Source organism: Onychostoma macrolepis, chromosome 11 (assembly GCF_012432095.1).
Source record: "Onychostoma macrolepis isolate SWU-2019 chromosome 11, ASM1243209v1, whole genome shotgun sequence".
Taxonomy (NCBI): Eukaryota; Metazoa; Chordata; class Actinopteri; order Cypriniformes; family Cyprinidae; genus Onychostoma; species Onychostoma macrolepis.
In genome coordinates, this window is record NC_081165.1 from 17,864,613 (window position 1) to 17,885,258 (window position 20,646).

Sequence of the window (20,646 nt, forward strand, 5' to 3'; positions counted from 1 at the left end):
GTGTCGATTTTTACAAAGCTCATCGTTCTGAGAAGCGAGGTGTGCTCTGATTGGCCAGCTATCCAGTGCGTGATTGGTCGAATACCTCAAGCGTGTGACGGAAATGTTACGCACCTTACCATGTTGTGTGATGCCGTGTCCCAGCGCAACGAGACTAAAACAATAAAACCCACTATAAATGAGGCATTTGTTGCATTCAGTGAGGACATAATTACTGATTATAATAACTCATACAGTCTTTTTACGTGTTGCATCGCGCCGCACAAACATAACACTATGTCTGCTTGTGATCGTAGAAACGCCAAACAAGCACTACTCTACACAGGTCAAAACATGCGTTTGAATAGTCAGTAGCAAATTCTTTAAATATCGAAACGTACTTACAGGCTGTGAGTCAGATGCACCAGACTGTCCTTGAAACGTTGGAATTGCCCCACTTTATAGTGTTCACATCACAGCCATTCATAGTGTTCACATTGTAGGCTACTCTCTCCCAGGTTCAGGAAACAGTCCTCCGTAAAATGCGCTGCACACACTCGAATATTTGCGTTGTACTATTCTGGAACAGTGTTGTAAACATAACATAACCACTGATTTCTAGTTGTGTACTCATTTGGAAGGCCAAACAAAGTGCTTTCATTTTTAACACGAAACACACAGCATCTCCACGACATGGCGGCAGCGGCAACAACACTACAGTGAGAATAAAGACTACGCCTTCTTTCATTGCGTACACATTTGGGCGGTGTTATGTAAATCTTCCCAAACCAAACAGATGTTTTTTTAGCAGTTAAGAGCTGTAAAGGCACTTCCCTATTCTGGAAAAGAGGACGCGGAGCAGCAGCTTATTTGCATTTAAAGAGGCAAGCTCTAATACAGCGTGTTTCTGCTTCCACTCAAAATAGGCATTTTCAAAATGATATGTGGGCTATTTTGAGCTGAAACTTCACAGACACATTCTGGGGACACCTGAGACTTATATTACATATTGTAAAAAGGTAATGTCATCAAGCTGTACTTCTGCTCTGGTCTCCATCTCTGTGGCTCCCTCTATCACTAATTGAATTAAGGGAAACCCCTCATAAGCAGTTGTGTACGTGATAGGGAGACACGTACTCCAAAAGCTCTTGTTGTGGCAGAGTGCAGCCAATTCACTAGACTCTCTGCCAAAAAAGGACTTCCATCTCTCTCTTTTCATACACTAAAGGCTGAGGGACACCCTGCATGCTGACGCACACTGTCACAGACTCCAAGCATCGCATCCATCATACTTTGGCTTTTTCCTTATACATTAAGCCACTTCCTTGCTGTCATTTCTAGAGAAGTGAGGACTTGCATACATATAAGGGTATATGAGGACTTGTCTGCCTTTTCTAGAAGTGTTCTCAGAAAACTCTCTTAAGCTTGCACACACAATCAAACTGTCTTTCATTTCATATACCTGTATAATACAGGCTATAGCAAAACCCTTTTTAGAGTTCCCAGAATGCTTTGAAAGGAGTGCATTATTCCTGAAGAGTCACAGTATTTAGCCTTATTAGAACAGGAAGCCACTCACTGTATTGATTTAAAGCTTACCATTTGTTGGCATCATCAGTAAAAGCATCTTATACCTACCATACACACACTTACATTTTCAAGGCAGTTTCACACAGAAGCTTTTAGTGAGATTCAGTATAAAGTTCACAGCTGAAAACAATCCATCCTAACTTACAGCAGTGAACCACTACTGATGATACATTACAATAAGGGATGCAATGAAAAATGGATATTAATTTTAAAATTTTGCTAAAAAAAAAATTCCCAAAATGAACTAATGTCAAAAGTATTCAAAAAGTAAAAGTATAGTAAAGAAGCATGCACATTTAAATATACAAAATAGGGAAAAAAAACAATAACCAATATGTTACCAATACACTATTTTTCTAATTTAAGTCTTTGCAAGCTCCTAGACAAAAATACTTTTAAAAAAGTCTTCCCAGGCACCATGAATTCATGAGGTTAGCATGCTTATTCTTACTGTATGTTTTTTGTAGACAGCATGTAAGCCTACCCTAGTGATGTTTTAGTTACGTTTATTTGGGGACATCATATGTGGCATCAAAACAATCCTATTACAGAATGCAGCTGTCTCTGGTCTGTTTTTGAGTTCACAAATACGCAATGCTGCAGATATTTACAGAGGCTTTGAAGAGATGTGATTGAATTCTTAGAAACTGTGGCCTCTGTTTGTGTACTGAAAGCACAAGGATTTAAAATAGGTTAAAGTCAAGCAGATGGATGGTTAATTTTTAATCCAGCTCTAAAATATATAATCAAGCAAATATATATCATTTATATTCTATATATTTGATTTTCCTTCTTTCATAAAGGAAATAATCAATAATTTATCACAGTAATCCTCGTAAGGGTGCCAGATCCCCCAAAGATGCACGAAGCAAAGCATGGGCTGCATTAGATGGATGTCAACAAATTAATCTGGTTTGAGAAATGACAGACAATAAATTTCCCACCTGTCAGGACAAGATGTGAGCTGGGTAAAGGACTTTCTGCAACAGCTCACAGAGCCATAAATAAAATCTAAACGTGTGGCATGTGGAGCCTGAGCTAAATGTATTTAAGAGAACAGTCTAAAGGGAAATCCCACATGTCTTCAGCAGGGCCGGGGAACGTGCTCAAGAACCAAGTTAGATTCTCATCCGAACAACATGACTCTTTACTTCTATCTTAAATTTATCTATTAACCCTAAAAAGTTTTGTACAATGCCTTAAGAAGGTCCTTGGCCAAGGTATGTGTTTGTATTTCAGAGTGAAACAGGAAAATCAATACAACAAAGTAGGGCAGGACTTACTTTTGTTCATCAGTAGTTGATTGGGCCATGAAAAGTGGCAGTTAGATTTTAATTTGAAGGCTGGTGGTTGGAGAGGATTCGTGTTTAGACAATATACACATTTTAAAAGTTTGGGGTCAATAGTTTAGGGTGCATCGTCATCAACATCATCATATTATGTAAATAAGTAGGTGTGTTCTGAACAACTCATGTCTATCCAAAAATCAAAACAGCGGTCCTTCTGTTAGGAAAAGAAAGACTTTTTAGTGCAAAAAATTTTACAAACTAACCTCAAGAAATAGAATATAAAAAATAGAAACTGCATTTCATGAGCATCATGACCTGTGATTGGTGGAATATGTAGGGGCTCATGTACACACATTTTTTGTTGTAAAATGGTTTACTGCTTATGCATTACTGAATCAAGCAGGTGACTGAATGATCAACTTCACCCTGTTCCTGTTAGCATGCTTTCACTGTGTTAGTTAAGATAAAAGTACTGCAGACTGGGAGACTGCAGGAATCGCTTTGTAATATAATAATAGCTTTGTAATAATATATTAATCTTGACAGCTGTCACAGTAAAAACGAAGTGAAACTTTTAGAGGGTGTTAAACATGTAATGCTCATTTCATATGCAAAGCCAATCATAGCAGTGGGTGTTTATATTGAAGTCTCACAGCAGACAAACAGAGTGCTCAAATCAGAGGGCTAAATTCAGGGTAGTAAATCACCATTTATTTCTAAATTATGACTGTTTTGATGAAAAAAAAAAACATATTAAGATTAAGATTAAGCACACCACAGGTAACATTATAAAATCATTTAAAAAAATGCATATCCGCTTTAATGCGTCCTTGCTAAAAACAAAATAAAAGTTATTACCGGTAATTAAAAAAAACTAAAATCCTACTGACCCTACAGTTTTGAGTGGTAGTATTGCTTATACGGTTTATTTTTAATAACACAATAGGGATTTTAGGGCAAAAAGCTAATAGGACACTAAGCTTTCACATTCAGGTTCATGTAAAAACAAACAAAAAAAAAATTGTAAAAGCAGAACTAGTACTGTTGTGCTTACAAAAGGATTGTTATATGTTTTGCTTTTAAGAGGCCTGACTCCTTAGGGATCCAGTGCAAACTATTGCTCAGGATTAAAATTCAAGAACTGTACAAAGACACACTGAGCAAATAAAATAAGAGCCTCTATTGTGATCTGAAAAAGTGCTAGGTCAGTGTGAAATCTGATGATCATTTTGATGGAATTGACCGAGGCATCTCAGCAGGCCGGCCTGATATTGAGCCATCAGGCAGAAGCACAGCTGTCAAGGTGAAAATGGGAGGAGGAAACAGTAGGAGATATGGCACAAAACCAAAGACACAGGTTTTAGTGGGCTGGCCACGGTCCAGGACAACCACATGAAACCCACACAGTCCATGCGACAGGCCACAACGAATGACCTTTAATGCTAATAAGACAAAGATCGAACTGGTGAAATTGATTAAGAGAGCTCTGAGATCCAGCACAGGGATGATTCGCTTTTGTAGGTCAGATATTAGATGGGTTTGAGCTGATTAACAACGTGCACATCTGAAAATGAAAAATGCACCACATAGCAAAAGCAGAATCTACAAATTAAGGTCACAGGGAACTCACAAAGCTTCAGACAGTCATGCTAGCAACAGGCGAAAACCAGTTTCACAGTGTTTTGGACTATAATAAAGGTTGAAGCAGGGAGAGAGCAGTGCAATAGAATAGAGCTATTGAAAGCCTTTAAAATCCCACTACTGAATCACTAAACAAATCAGACTGACGTTTGTTTGCGAGCCTCCGTTCTCTCTTCACTAGACTGCACTTAAAGAAGGACACTCGTGGGAACAAATGCTCCAGAACATCAAATATGCCATTCACTATGCAGCAATTACTCTATGCAAACAACTAACCTGTTTTTCAGTAAACGCTCCAGTCTGTAAGGTTAAGTAACTACCTCCAAGCTTACAAAAGAAAAACCGTATCATTTTAAATGCAAACAGTACCAAAATGTTTGTTTAAAAGACCTTGGAATACTATGTACACTACTACCATTCAAATATGAATGAATGAATGAATGAATGAGGCATTTATATAGCGCTTTATTGTGTATTGCAATATTTGGTTTTGGTATGATTTATTAATGTTTTTGACAGAAAAAGTCATTCATTACTAACATAAAAGTAACAAATTATAAATGATTACAATTTAAAAGTACTCTTTTCCATTTTAATATATTTAAAAAGTGAATTTTCTGCAGCTATTACTCACTTAATATTGTTGTGGAAACCATTAAACTTTTTTATTTTCTCCAGGATTCACTGATGAATAGGACAGCATTCAAAAGAACAGCATTTATTTGAAATAGAAATCTTTTTTTAAACATTACAGATGTTTATACTGTCACTTTTATATCAATTTAATGCATCGTTGCTGTATAAAAGTATAAACTTCTTTACAAACAATCTTACACTTTAATCTTAAACTTCTGAATGGTAGTGTAAATACCATGGTATATGGAAATAGTATTCTGCATCATGATATATTCCAATAATATTCAGATTTTTTACTAAAAAGGGCATTTCCATTAAACAAATATATTTAAAAAAAATATCTTACATATTAGATAAACTCATTACAAAAAAAAGTGCATTAAAGCTGATAAGTTTTGCTTGGTATCAAAATCTGCATTCAAATAGCTCATTAAGGACTACAGACTGTCCCTTTGGTCTTGCACACGCAGTGAAAGAAAGTCTGGAGGAGCAGCTTGGAATCTGTCCATATCACACAACCAACAGCCTGACACCTGTGATATTGCTCCACCTGCACCAGGTGCTTTACAGAAGATGCTATGAGGACTCCAGAGAGACTTTACTGCTTAGTTTCTTTAAGAGATGTTTCACTCACAATGTTACATTTTCTTAAAATTAAAAACCTCTTTCCCGCTCATCAATAGTTTTTAGTGATCACAACCCCAAAAAGGACAAAAGAGACCAACAACAGTAGTCTCATGCACTATATACCAAGACTTCTAAAGCTGGATGAGCCTTGTATGGCAAAGTGCTACATAAAGATTCTTCAAAATTCTTCAAAAAAGATGCGTGACACATTTAGAACATTCGAACATTTAGATGAAGTGTCTTCCCTTATCGCTGCATGGCACTATGGGTTATACTCATTTGCCCTCGTGCTAGTCCACAGTCCTGATAAGCAGGTTTATTGAGATTGCGAGCACACTCAGTTGAACCGAAGCATAGCTTAATTAAAGCTTGCTGCTCCCAGGAGACCCAGGATTCCCTGACATCTATCTATCTACTCATAGGAGCACACCAACTCTCTAGCTTTACTTAAATATACAGTACTTCTCTACAGAGACGTTAAAATGTTAACTTAATGTTTCAACAATAGGAAACACACCAAATTAACATTTTTTTAATAAAATAAGGTAAGTGAAAACGGAGACTTTAAAGTGTAATTAAAATGAAACGAGCTAATGCGTTCTCTTTTAAAGTCTGAAATCAGAATAAGAAGCATTCTGATTCACATAAAGTACATTTCCTGTGTGATTCACTGATTATTTGGGGGTGGTAACGAACAAGAAAGGTCATAACTCAGTCGTTAACTTTCCATAGGCAACAAAAAACAAGTAAACAGGGTTAACTAGCTTTCCATATGTAATTACGGATGTTCACGAGCAGTGTCCCATCATCAATTACATTTAACAAAATGTACAATTTCCCATGTGAAATGCCTGTTTGTATACCAGGATGATACAAGGAAGAAAGTTTCATTGGATTTCTTTTTCTCAAAAAGATCTGTTAAAGCTTTGACTGTATTATAATAACAAACACTGTGTCGATGTATGTACGACAAACAGATTTCAGTGAAAAGACTTTGAGGGGTCTCTTTGGAGCCCAGTGTTGATGATAACAACAGGTTAGTGTTGTCCGTTTGTTGTGTCAACAGTGTGTAGTGCACTATGACATTGTCTGAGTGTGCTAAACCGCACACCTGCGAGCACATGGAGTTCACATCCTCAGCACTGCGACCTTCCCATGAGCAGGTGACCGAGGACAATGTCATTTGTCATGCCGGAAGTTGTGTCATATACGATCCAAACTAACTGTTACCTCAAAAATCAGTCACTTTACAGTACGTCTTTGATATATAGGCGTCATATTAGAAACGCTAATCTAATGAGAAATACGGGAATTTTATACATAAGGGTTAAAATTAAGAAACAGGACTTGATGCCACCACAAATCAAAGTTAGACCGACGTAAATAATTGAGGAAAAAACATAAATTCAGACTACAACAGCAACACATTCTTTCATTTTAACTGCTATATATATATATATATATATATATATATATAGTAGACAAAGACTAATCGTATTCAAGAGACTGAATGTAGGATGCAGCTGGCCCTCTTTATCTACATGAGAAGAACCATCTATGAAAACTATGAAACATCTGCAGCGACGAATGGACTAAAAATGCGCTGAATTAAAAACCGTCACATCCAAGGATGTACAAAGTTTCTATTTTTGGCGACAAGATTCAACATCCTCAGTGTAGGATGTGTGAGATAAGGGAAAAAAACGATCTATAATAAATCAAAATGTGCGTGGTTTTTCCTTTTCCGTCTCATTCAGCGGCTGTTGTGTTGGAAATCGACGTTATTGTGGCTCTGCTGGCAGTTTAGAAACATGGAGCCATTTTAAATGGAATTACATTGTTCGCTGTAGAGAAGATCACCAATACTATCACTCTAAATTATGTCACATAATTCCCATCGGTTTTTTTCATATTCCTACAACAAATCGTACTAGTTTAGTTCTAAAATTAGTCATTTAACTCACCAGTCAGTCTTGAGGTACAATATTTGAATCTGACTGAGGAAAATCCTCCACAAAGATGTAGAAGTGAACGGAGGCTGCTGAAGGGCTCGTCGTCCGCACGTTTCTCTGCTCGCCTCGCAGTCTCCGCCAGCCGTGTTTTGATGTCACTCGGTGGGCGGGGTCTTAAGGGCTACCCACATTACACTCGGTGCGTTTGGAAGACCCCCTCATACGCGATTTATCGCCCTCGTGAGGTTATCTATGATATCAAGTCACGTTTATATGTTTCTTTATTCCTTTCTTTTTTTGAAATACCTTGTGTGTGTAAATATACTTGGCAATAAAGCTCATTCTGATTCTAAATAAAATCACACAGCAGACCAAGTACAGGCTACACATACTGTATACATACAACGTGCTTTTATTGTTACAAGTCAATCTCCATCATAAAGGGGGAATACTGTTTTCCAGTCATACCATTTTGGAAAGACATTAAGTTGTGTACATCATGACAGAATTTGAATATATTCATTAAATGCTAATCAAGATAACAGCCAATGTGCATATATTTAACATTTCATTGAATAATTAGAATTCCAATAATGAAATGCATTCGGATTGTTTTTTTGCTTTTAGACAAACAGCCATGTGGTTTAGTCTTTTGTTAAAAATCTAAGATTTTATGGCTAATCCGTAAGGAAGTGTTGACATTGATCACATTTGCTGCATGGAGGTTAAAGGAATAGCAGACTACTGACGATTACAGTAATTGTGTTCACAGTTGTTCAGATACAAATATGCAATTTTCCAAAAAACCTCTTAACATTCTAAAAATGAGATCCTTTACATACAATGTAGAACACAATCATTGAGTATTTTACTTCAAACCCAACCTCTTAAATAGAGGTTAAAGGGGACATCGGATAACATTTTCACTTTTTTACGTTTTTTTTGGTTTTGTTTGTTTCTTTCATTTAGTTAGCTTTCTGGCATATCTGCCAGCTCAGAAAAGTTGAAAAGAAAACACCCCGCCAGTTTGTTGTGTCTGAGTCTGAAACTGTGTCAACCAATGAGCTGTTTCAATTTGCAGCCAGTTTCTATGTAGATAGGTAGCTATTTGTATAAGACCACCTCCGAGCCATATACAGAGTCTGAGGTAGCAATTCACACAGAAGAGAGGGGTGGGGTGATCAGTAGCTTGCTATCATTTGATGAAACATACACCGGAACGAGTTGGTGTCAACAGAGCTGTTGGTAACAAGGTAAAGACAAGGTAAAAAGGGTGTTGTTTTACACGACCATTGAGGAATTATAACCAAAGTATGTTACAGACATTTCATAAAGACCCTAAAGAATCATACCAACTTGTGGAAAATGGGTATCTGATGTCCCCTTTAAGAATTACCAGCCTTTAAAAGAGTACAGGATGGATCCGTTTTTGACTCTTCAAGTAGGCTTTTAGCTTAAACATAACTCTAAATAACCAAAAATGTCTGGGAAGAAAAAATATGTTTTCTGGTATTTGCATGTGTTAAATTTCCTAATGACTTAGTGTAAAAATATTAGAAATTGGTGCATGCTGTGCATTGTTAAATGACAAAAACATGTCTTGTAAATGTTTTAGCAACGTATTTTGTTTCCTTTTGGTGAAACAGAAAGAATGAAAAGTTGATTACATTTGTTGTGAAAAGTGAGGTGATAAAGTTTTGTAAAATTCAGTCTTAATTCCATATCCATAGTCTGAATCACAGACTCTGTAATAACAAACAGCATGTTCAGTTTAACATGTTCTCAGTTTATTCTTTAGGCTCTTTGGTTCGTGGCCTGGTAAAGGAATGTATCAAGCTGAGGTAATCCTGTGATGGTAGTGAAATATGCCCTGGCGCCCTCATGTGGCACAAGTCAGAGCGATCTGCTGCACCTTTCCCATTTCGTTCAGCAGCTGTTTGATGCTGTGCTTGAGTTCAGGCAGACGGTCCAGCGGCTCTGGAGGCTCCAGCTCACCCGTGCAGTCAAGCCAGTTTTCAAGCACTGAAAAAGGAACAGTGTTTAGGAATCAATATATAGTTATAGTATACATGAAACATTCCCATAATACAAATCACCGCATGAAAAATAGCAAAACATAAATCCAGCCCTCTGAAACCCTCTGGCACACCATCAAGCTCCCTTTCGATGAAGTCCATCCTGTGAGTAACCTCTTCTTGTACAGTCTCGATATGCTCCAGCAGGTTGATCCTCCACTGCTGCTGCTGAGCTCCGCCCTTAACCCCGCCTCCATCAGCACCCGCCTCACACTTCTCTCCTGCATCCTAAGTGCAATAAAGTAACATTCACCAGTCACCACAACATAAAACAGTCAGTCTACACTACCGTACAAAAGTTTGGGATTGGTAAGATTTTTGCTTGTAAGATTTTTTTAAAGTGTTATGCTAACCAAGGCTGCATTTATTTAATCAAAAATACTGTAAAGACAGTAATATTGTGCAATTACTACAATTTAAAATAAATAACTAATATGTTTTAAAAGGGATTTTATTCCCGTGGTGGCAAAACTGAATTTTCACCAGCTATTACTCCAGTCTTCAGTGTCACATGATCCTTCAGAAATCATTCTAACATACCAATTTGGTGCTCAAGAAACATTTCTTATCATTACCAATGTTCAAAACAGTTTTGCTGCTGACTATTGTGGGAACCGTGATACTTTTTTTTATAGGATTCTTTGATCAACAATAGTTAAAAAATTGTTTCATTGAAGACATTATAAATGTCTGTAATGTCACTTCTGATCAATTTAATATATCCTCGCTGTCTCCACTGGTACTTTTGATCAATTTAACGTGTCATTGCTGAATAAAAATATTAATATCTTTAAAAAATCTTGACCCCAAACTTTTGAACAGACACATTTTAAAGTACAGTAAATAAAATAAAATCTCAATGACGATTGGTTATTTCATTTTGACATCAAACCTGCTCTGTCTAAATGAGCCATATTTTAATGGATGCAGATTTTTACATTTCCATCTGATCATCACACAAAACTCTAGATTTTAAATTTTGATTGACTATCTTTACGATACTTTTATTGTGCATTTCTTTCATTTTGGAGCTTAACAACAACACATATCCCCATCCACTTCATTACACAGAAAAAATGGCATTTTTCGATTCAAAAATATTTTTTAGATATATTATTCCTTTGGATTTGACCATGATAATTATATTTTTCAGTGTTGGTCAGTGATAATAACGTCATATTAACCTCATTTGATGTGAGCCTTACCTTGCTGTGGTTCAAGATCTGAGTACTACATGTCTTCAGTAGTGCTGGTCGGATCTCTCCATTATAGTGTTGTTCATTCTTCAGCACTGTCTCAGTGTTGTGATATCTGTCTTCCAGCACTGACTCCACCCGTGTCTTCAGCACCAGCCTCGGCTCCAATACCTGGTATAGTGTTTGTGGCTTTTGGTAGCAATGCTCACTGCTAATGTAGTCCTGGAAGGATGAAGTCAAGGGCTCTTTACGTTGAATGGCTTCTAAGGATGCTGATGCAGAAACTGTTTTTGTGTCTGGAAGAGCCATGCTTTTCATCCTGGATTTCTCAGTCAACTTCCATGGCTGCCGCCACAACTTGAGGTCTGGGTGACTTTGGCTCCTACAGTAAAATGGCATTACACCCTTTTCGTGAGGCCTTTCAAATAACATTTGCCTTATGGGTTCAAACAGAGATAAAGCAGGGTCACTCACTGTAGCACGCTGATTTTGAGCTGCAGGCCATTGAGGACTTCCACCACATGCTGAACGTCCCCTAACAGCTGATGAGTGGCTGCAATCTTCTTGCCGTTCTGATGGGAGTAGTTCTCCAGGAAAGAGAGGCCGTACATATGGCCGGTGCTAAGCCAGTCCCTGTCATACCAGTACCGCAGGCTCTGTCTCTGACCTCTGATCTGCCCTGGATACACACAAACAAATACACCGGTAAGCTGAAATTAAACTGAAAATGATGTAATAGGAATTGACAAAAAGCTGAGTCACTCAAAGTGTTACTCAACCTGAGGTCTACATTAGGAAAATTCACATTCAGAAATTAACACTAAAACATGCATCACTTCCAAACCTGGAGAATCCCGGCAAATGAAGCAAGCGTATCGTTCTGGAACATTCTCTTCCAGGAGGCCCATACAGGTTCCATGCTGCCAGTACAGACACTCTTCACACTGGGGTGCAAGAGAAAAAGCAGCAAACATGATTGTTAATTAAAAGTGAAAAATGTACAGCTAAATCTACTGTATTTGCATTACTATTTCAAAAATTTTGGGTGGGAAAGATTTTTCTCTTGTACTTATCAATGATCAAAAATCAGTAATACTATTAAATATTTTTATTAGTTTTCTTTTTTAATATATTTTAAAATGTAATTTATTCTTGTGATGGCAAAGCTGAATTTTCAGCATCATTACCCCAGTCTTCAGTGTCACATGATCCTTCAGAAATCATTCTGATATGCTGACTTGGTGTTCAAGAAACATTTCCTGTTATTATTAGTTAATGTTTATAGAATAGAATTTCTAGTATTTTTTATTTTATTTTAAAAAGACAATTTAATGCATTTTTGCTGAATAAAAGTATTCCTATCTTTAACAAAAATACTGACCCCTAACTTTTGAATAGGCCAAATGAATGATCACCTGTAACATGAAGTCATTTTCCTCTTCCACTTCACACACACAGCGGACAGTTTCCTGACTTCCTGTTGTGGAGGCAACAGAGCTACAGCTGAGAGGTGAGGCAATGACTTCCAAATCTGCCCCCATTTCATCTTCACTCCATCCACAGCTGTCAGAGGACCAGTCAGAAACGCTATCCTCATCTGGAAACATACAACAAAAAATGACTTGAGTTACGAGTGGAAAAAAATCAGATATAAAGAAATAAAGATTCATCATTCCTCAGAAAGTAACGCTTCGATACCACATTGCATTGTGGGTAAATACATGCCGATTTTCTTCACCTGATGTGGTTTTTCTTATCTTCTTCTTTTCCTTCAACTTTATTCGCAGGAAGTCTCTAGTCTGTTTTTCTTTTAGCCTGTCACGTTCCTTCGCACCTTCTACAAAGGAAAGAAACCCAAGCTTAGTTAGATCATGTCATGTTTCAAAGAAAAACAAGGAATAACACTATAAATCCTACATGTTTTCGGTGAAACACTATTTAAATTCTAGCCATCAGCCATACCCATTTCCATAAACCTCTTGTCTCTTTCCTTGTTGAAGTATCTATGCATGTTGCTGGCTAGCTGATTGTCTCTGGTCTTGTTCTTCAGTGAAGTCCACGGTTGGTAATTCTGTGTACTGACGACAGGAGGCACTACAGAGCGTCTCTTCACAGTCATCTGCGCAATCTCATGCGATGTAATGCACCTCTTCTTAGGGCTACCCTGATTGTTAAGTGTGGTGTGTTTATCCACTGCCCTGCTCTGGTCCAGTTCAATCAGACGATCATCTCCATGGTAGTACTTCATATGATAGTGCAGGAGTTTTGCTTTGCGGAAAGACTTCGCACAGCCAGGAGCGCTGCATTTATATGGATTATGGTCCAAGTTGATAGAGAGCACCGGTGGAGGCTGGTTTCTGATGACTCTGTATACTGAGATGATTAGATGATACATTCATTGTCAATAATTCAAGATCATTGTGATGAATCTGTGAATTTGATTAGTATAGATCATTACTCACATGGCTCTCTGCTGAATCGGTTGGGGTTGTGGAAAGCTTGTTTTCTGACTGCTACAATGAAAAAAACATTGATCATAATGAGCCAGGTGTTATTTGAGCATATGTGTGTTGTACAGATGAGATCTCACCTGTAGGCTTAAAAGCTTCTGATTGGCATTGAGCCTTAGGTACTGCTGTTTCATTGGGTGATTGTGTTAGATGTAAGGGGTCTGATCCTTTTCCTTGATTGGTGGATGCAAATGTGGGCTTGCAATCATTATGCAAACTTTTTTCTGGAGGAAAGAGATAAATAATGAGGAAATCTAACATTATGGCACCAGTAAACATATTTTTTTATGTAACAACCACGTAATCAAACCTGAATCAGTCTTGCTTTTTTTGGAGCTCCTTCGTGCCATTGAAAGTCTCCTCTTCCCTAGAAAAAATACAATTAAAATGAAATTTTACAGCTATCATGACAAACACTCAACACAATGTCAAGTTAAAAATGTAATTATTTTGAACATTCAAATAAAAAATAAAATAAATCAAATCATATATATATATATATATTTTTTTTTTAATAAAATATAATATATTATATTTTACTATAGGGTCATTCCGTGTCAAATCAACCAAATTTTAGAAACTTCTCCGGCTCAAATTTTTGATCTTACTAATATTTTTTTCTGAAGAAAGATAAACATGTATATTGATGAAAGTCAAAATATTAAATGTCATGGATGTACATTTACTGAGTAAACCACTGTTTTGTAGAGGGGGGTCAAAATGGCCATTTTCATCTGAGATTCAGAGCCAAATTACAGGTGGGTAAAAATGACTTCAGAAAGATGACAGCATCATAATGTTATTTTTACAGAGATTGGTAGGTGTATTGGTAAAAATCTGTTGACTTTGGCACATATTGCAACAAAGATTGCTAATGGTGACCATTCAGAAATGAGGAAACAGCACTTTTCAAGTTTTTCTCTCCAAGGTTTGCATGCCTATAACCTTTTAAATATTGGGTCTTAAACTTTCCTTTTGGCATCTTCATTTTTAAGGTCCTATATTCTTCGGTTCCAGAGATATTGGGATCTCAATATGGCTCCAGGAGTAAATTGTTAAATTGCACACATTTTCAATGGTCAAAAACCAAATGTGGGTCACTTTGCATAAATATGATACTTCCTTTCTTCTAAAGAGGAATGTCTGAAGAACAAATAATGTTGAAACTAGAGATGTATCTTGTTTCCTTCTGTCAAAACAACTGCATTGAACATACATTCCCGAGTGCCATAAATATTCTTTTTCCATAGTTTGCGTGCCTATAACTCAAGAAGTATTATATATCTCGCCATATCATTTTAGATTCTATTTCTTAATAAACTTGTTTTTTGGGAATCTTCATTTTCAAGGCCCTAGATCACTCAGTCCCGGAGATATGGGGATCTCAATGAGGTTATATTTTCAGATTGTTGAATATTACCCATTTTCAGTTCTTGAAAACCAAATGTTGGTCTCTTTGTATACAGCTGATACTTATTGTATTTAAAGCAGAATGTCTGAAGAATAAAGTAATGCTGAAACTAGAACTGCATCTTGTTTCCTTCTATCAAAACAATTGTATAGGACATGGTTACAGCAAAGGGCCCTTAAAGCTTCTAATTAAAAGTTTGGGAAGATGGATCACAAATGCATGTTATATGCTACCCAGTCTCAGAGCAGATGCAGAGATCAGTGTGTGTGGAGCAGCATTTACTGCACACTGAGACACGGAAAACACTGAATCATGACCTGCTCGTGTGTAAAAGAACACAGTTGTGCACTTCACTCTGAAACACATGCCACATGTATTGCACGTATATCGCACCCTTTGTGATTTGATAATCGCACTAAGCCATATGGGACCCTGGACCACAAAACCAGTCTTAAGTCGCTGGGGTATATTTGTAGCAATAGCCAAAAATACATTTTGTGGGTCAAAATTATCCATTTTTCTTACCATAAATATATCAGAACTTCATTTGGACAACTTTAAAGGTGATTTTCTCAATATTTAGATTTTTTTGCACCCTCAGATTCCAGATTTTCAAATAATTGTATCTCGGCCAAATATTGTCCGATCCTAACAAACACATACATCAATGGAAAGCTTATTTATTCAGCTTTCAGATGATGTAAAAATCTCAATTTTGAAAAATAGACACTTATGACTGGTTTTGTGGTCCAGGGTCACATATCGCAATTTCAATTTTATTTTGATTATTCGTGCAGCCAAACACATGGAGTTAATAATGATGGTTTTCCGACTGGTTTCCCAAACACACGCCCTGCCACTGAGCAGACAATCCAATAGCCCCACCCCCAAGTTCACCTTATTGGTTGAGCCACTGTTGCCAGGTAGGGCTGGTCAAGATTCTCAAACAAACAACAACTTTTGAAAGCCCAGCTGAACCACAGTATTAATATTTTCCAGGAAACCTACAAATCACTTGCCTACTGTCAAATTTTTTTTTAAATCTAAGTTTAACTTTGTACGTACTTCTTATGCGCTGCCTCCGTGACTTTCTGTCATGAGGAACACACTTTCCTTTTATTTCCTCCTCTTTTTGTTCCACGTGAACTTCTGCTTCCTCGGTCTCATTTCTCTTTACCATCCCCTCAATAAAGTTCATACCCGTATCAAACACCACAGAGTCCTCCACGTTCACTGCGGCTTCCTCTTCTTTCTCCTCAGGCCCTGAGACCTTCTTCATAGATGACTTACTGTAATTGTGCTGCCCTATTCGCTCCAAGCACCTCTCCTCATATTCCTCCTTTATGCTTATATCTTCCACTTCAAGGCATGTCCCATTCCCATCGCTTTTCTTTTGTTCAACTTCTCCATCCAAATCGGAGATCTCATTCACCTCTTCCTCAGGAACACAGTCAGCTTGCCCTGCTGCTTGTTTATCGCCATTGACTTCAATCGCTTCCTGCATTTCCTTGTCCTTTTCTGTGCTTTTTACTATGGGCTTCTCTTCATTTTTAGCAGTTAGTTTCTTTCTTCTCTATTTGGTGAGAATGAGAGAATGAGTAAAGGGAGAGAAGGCCAAAATGAGTACTGAAATAGAGGTGCAACATGAATGGCATACAAATGCAAAATCAACCTCTTTGGTGAAGGGCTTCACATGGATTCCTTTAACTGTTTGGATGACACCATCATAGAACTTAACAGTGTAGGATGCTGCAGGATAAAAAAAAAATCAAATATGAATCACTACATTTAAATTTGGATAAGAATCTGTTCATGTAACACACCCGTTTAATGCAATGAATATGGCAACTACTTACCATCTTTATTGACGGCCAAGACTTTTGCAGGATAAAATCGACAATCGGACCAACTGGCAAGAACTTTGTCATTCACATGAAATCCCTGCAAAAAAGTATGAATGAAAACTGAATTAATTGAATACCTTTTTAATGGCTTTAAATGTGGCTCAACCAATGAGAATTTAAGGTCAGTATCTGATTTATTGACCTTGATTCATAGTCATGATGGTCTGTAGGGGTCCTATGATACTGTTTCCTGTTTTGTTTTGTTTTTTTGTCCATGTTTCTGCATGTTGGTTGCACCACGTAACTAATGTAAACAAAGATTTTTTTTTTTGGACAGAAATTGATACTTTTTTTCAGCAATGATGCATTAAATTGATCAAAAGTGACAGTAAAGACATTTAAAAAATGTATCCATCAAAGAATCATGAAAAAAATATAGGCTAGTTTCCATAAAAAAATATTAAGAAGCAGTTTTCAGCATTAATAATAAGAAATGTTTATCAGCATATGATGTCTAAAAAATCGTGTGACTCTTAAAAATGATCAGAAACAAGTTAGATTTTAAGATGATTTGAGCAATGGTTGATTACCAGCTGGACTAGTATCTGTAAAACACTGTATACTGGTTATTTAGGATTCACACAGTAATAATCAGCTGAAATGACAACAGGACTGATGCAGCATCGCTTTTACATCTCAGTAAACAGACTTATACATGAGGCTGATCCTAGATTAGCTTTCATATACTGGGATTTTTAAAGAGCACAGTCTGTGACTCACAGGGATAAAGCTGTCTTCCTGTCGTCCCTCTCTCCTCAGCTGAACCCTCTCCACGGGCCTCAGGTACGGACTGGCCCAGTCAAACCACTCATCGTAGCGATGGCTCCACTGGCGATAGTGGATTAAGATCTTCTCGTTCTCATAGTCAATCTTCTCAATGTTGGCAACATACCTGGGAGTGAAACCACACCGAGAGAGCTTGCTATAAAACAGAGCGAGAGAAAGGCTAAGAAAAAAAAGTGTTTTTAAAAGAATGGCACTTGCCAGTTCTTCAGACTGTCCCGTGCTTCAAGAGCAGCGCCCACCTCAAACTTAATTCCTCGTCTGTTAGGAGGCCTTTTGCTCATAATGTCAGCAACTAAGTAATATGAAAGAGTCACATTTTAGAAACTTCCCAGTGATCTTATATTACATTAGGTAAGTGCCACTACTGTTTTTACAAGTAGACCATTTGAGAGCTAAGATGAGAGAAAGAGAGTTCTGAAAAAATGTAGTAAAATTACATTATAGTAATTTACCTTATACATTTATTCATTTTTCTTAAACATATTGGTAACAACTAACTACTAATAACAGTAACACTGAACTGCATCACAGCAACAGTTTTGGAAGGAAAACAATCAAGTATTGATTGTTACACATCAAGGTCACTGGTTACTGAAATTATTGCAGTGTTCTGGAACAAATTTACCAAGTAAGTATCTGACCAGTTTCAGTTGTCCTTCCAAGATGTAGATTTTGTTTCTTCATCAAACTATCTCAGTGGAGAAAGCAATATTATGTATAGAGGACATGTATTTCAACTTGAAGCAATGGTTTGAAGATAAAAAATGTCTTGATGGAGTTGTTTCTCACAAACAGACAGACTTTAATTGATGGACTGGATTCGTTTGGATTATTGTAATGTTTTTATCAGCTGTTTGAACTCTCATTCTGACGGCACCCATTCAGAGAATGCATTGGTGAGCAAGTGATGTAATGCTGAATTTCTCCAAATCTGTTCTGATGAAGAAAAACTCATCTTTATCTTGGATGGCCTGAGGGAGAGTACAGTTTCAGCAAATTTTTTAAACTTTTCCTTTAACGGCCAACTTTTTACTCTATTATTCACACAATAAATCCTATTCAGTAAATCACAGACAAACTATTTATAAACAGTGGATAAAAACAGATGAAAAAGGGAAAATATAATATCTTGAGATTCACAGTAAAACCCAAAGATTTATTTTACGTGCTACAAGTCTACATTACCACAATTGTTTATTAAAATATTTAATTGAATAATAATAATTAAATAAATTTTAATGATTGAGTTGAAAAACTATAAGCAGTAATTACAGCAATCACAATATTTAATTTGACTAATATTTAAAATAATTTTTAATCAGAATTAATTTCAGTTTTTTTTTGGTCTTTGATTTTGGTCAGCAGCAAAATTTTCCCAGTTAACATCGCTGATCTACAGCATTTAACTTTACAGTGTAAGTGAAAAGAATCCAGGTCATGGCATCATGCCACTAAACACACTGCGAACAACATACTTAACTTAATTATCAATAGCCTACTTAGCTAAGCCTCTTATTTCTACGTAACTTGAAAGTTGAAATTCAACATTCCTTTTGTATTAAAAAACAATTCAAAAATGGTAAGAATAGATCTATCAAAATGACAATTTAAATTATTGTTGCAAAATTATATAAATCATAATATTATAAATTACAACACACTGTAAACTTATTTAATTTGGTTATTTACTCTTGCGTGAGTAGTCATGTAAGTGAGAGTAATTAACTATATAATTTTATCAGGGGCCCCCAAATGCCTGACAATGACAATGGAAACAATAGAGATGCCAGATATTCCAATATTACACTACAGTTTGTTAGATCACACTTCCAGATCACAGATTTCTGCCTGTCTACAGCCAAAAGCAGACAGAGGACATCATTTAAGATTATTTGAAATCCTACAGGATCAATATTCATCTTACTGAAAACACAAGCAGACATTAACTTCCTGACTGCTCCACACCCTCCAAGAAAATAATGACATGGATAGTAATGGGCGAGTACATCGCCACTCCCACAAATACAAGCTGTAAATCACAACATGCATCTACCGACGCTCAAGTTGCGACATTTATTTGATTTCATCATCTAAAATCTGTAACTACACATTCAATTTTCTAAAACAGCATCTTTAAACATTCCGTACTCGTCCAAAGTCTTGCTATTGAGAAACCAGTATTATAAAATGCTATAAACATCAGTTACCTGTTGTGATATCCGTCTCTTTTACTATAAAGGCGCGTCGTGCATCTATTAAAGGCTCTTTTATTGTAACCACGTTGGGCGCGAGATGCACGCACTTACTATTTTCCAATGTGTTCCACACAGACTACCGGTATGAACAATACCGCCACCGCGCATGCGTCAGGACCGAGTCTATATAAAGACGTCTAGCAGCTTCATTGTGAGGTACACAGACATTACATTACACTACCTTTAAAAAAGTGAGAGCTCAGTACGATTTTGATTTTAATTGTCAATAAAGATATTTTTTATGTTTTTAAGATTTATATTTCAAATAAAGGCTGTTCTTTTCTATTCATCTGAGAATCCTGAAAAAATGTATTACAGTTTCCTCGGTTTGAGATGCACAAATGTTTTTGACACAAGATTTGTTTCTTGAGCAGCAAATCACAATATTAAAATGATTTCTGAAGGATCATGTGACACTGAAGACTGGAGTAATGATGCTGAAAATTCAGCTTTGCATCACAGGAATAAATTATATTAAAATAGAAAACAGTTCAATTGTAATAATATTTCACAATATTACAGTTTTCACTGTATTTTTGGTCAAATAAATGAAGCTGTAGTGAGCATAAGAGGCTTCTTTCAAAAACCTTATGGACCCTAAACTTTTGAACAGTAGTGTATTTACATAATGTAAAACATATAGAGCTTAAAGAGTAATTCTACAATATTTTCTTACGAATAAATACAAATAAATTGTAACATCTTTATGAAACTTTATTAGATTCCTCAACATCCATTTCACACAAAATACATACACAATCCAAAAGGTGTATAGAATATTTTGCTCATACACAA

At 36.6% G+C, this 20,646-nt stretch overlaps 2 protein-coding genes across 4 annotated transcripts in view; both read right to left on the bottom strand.

Moving 5' to 3' along the window:
• The window catches only part of ndrg3a (ndrg family member 3a), a 37,371-nt gene extending 29,504 nt beyond the window's left edge, over positions 1-7,867 (bottom strand). For 2 of the 3 annotated variants that reach the window (XM_058791570.1, XM_058791568.1), the window contains exon 1: positions 7,727-7,867. The gene's annotated coding sequence lies outside the window, so the exon portion shown is untranslated. The remainder of the gene's footprint in view (positions 1-7,726) is intronic. The other variant, XM_058791569.1, reaches the window with a different exon arrangement.
• Positions 7,868-8,090: 223 nt separating this feature from the next.
• Positions 8,091-19,944, bottom strand: phf20a (PHD finger protein 20, a). The gene is made up of 17 exons (XM_058792363.1): positions 19,804-19,944; positions 17,795-17,888; positions 17,531-17,702; positions 16,763-16,847; positions 16,579-16,655; positions 15,972-16,479; positions 13,806-13,862; positions 13,576-13,719; positions 13,448-13,498; positions 12,948-13,358; positions 12,724-12,822; positions 12,401-12,582; positions 11,830-11,929; positions 11,460-11,664; positions 10,995-11,367; positions 9,864-10,017; positions 8,091-9,736 (listed from the first exon to the last, which is right to left on the bottom strand). Exons 2-17 carry the CDS (start codon positions 17,875-17,877, stop codon positions 9,594-9,596), a joined length of 2,844 nt encoding a protein of 947 aa, XP_058648346.1. The 5' UTR covers positions 17,878-17,888; positions 19,804-19,944; the 3' UTR covers positions 8,091-9,593.
• Between the last annotated feature and the right edge of the window lie 702 nt (positions 19,945-20,646).

Bases quoted from the DNA above. Each gene is read 5' to 3' on its own strand.
- phf20a (XM_058792363.1), bottom strand. From the start codon at position 17,877: ATGAGCAAAAGGCCTCCTAACAGACGAGGAATTAAGTTTGAGGTGGGC. The intron at 17,703-17,794 runs GCAAGTGCCATT...TTTCACTCCCAG, and splicing joins CGGGACAGTCTGAAGAACTG to GTATGTTGCCAACATTGAGA. The intron at 11,368-11,459 runs GTGAGTGACCCT...ATTTTACTGTAG, and splicing joins CTCAAAATCAGCGTGCTACA to GAGCCAAAGTCACCCAGACC.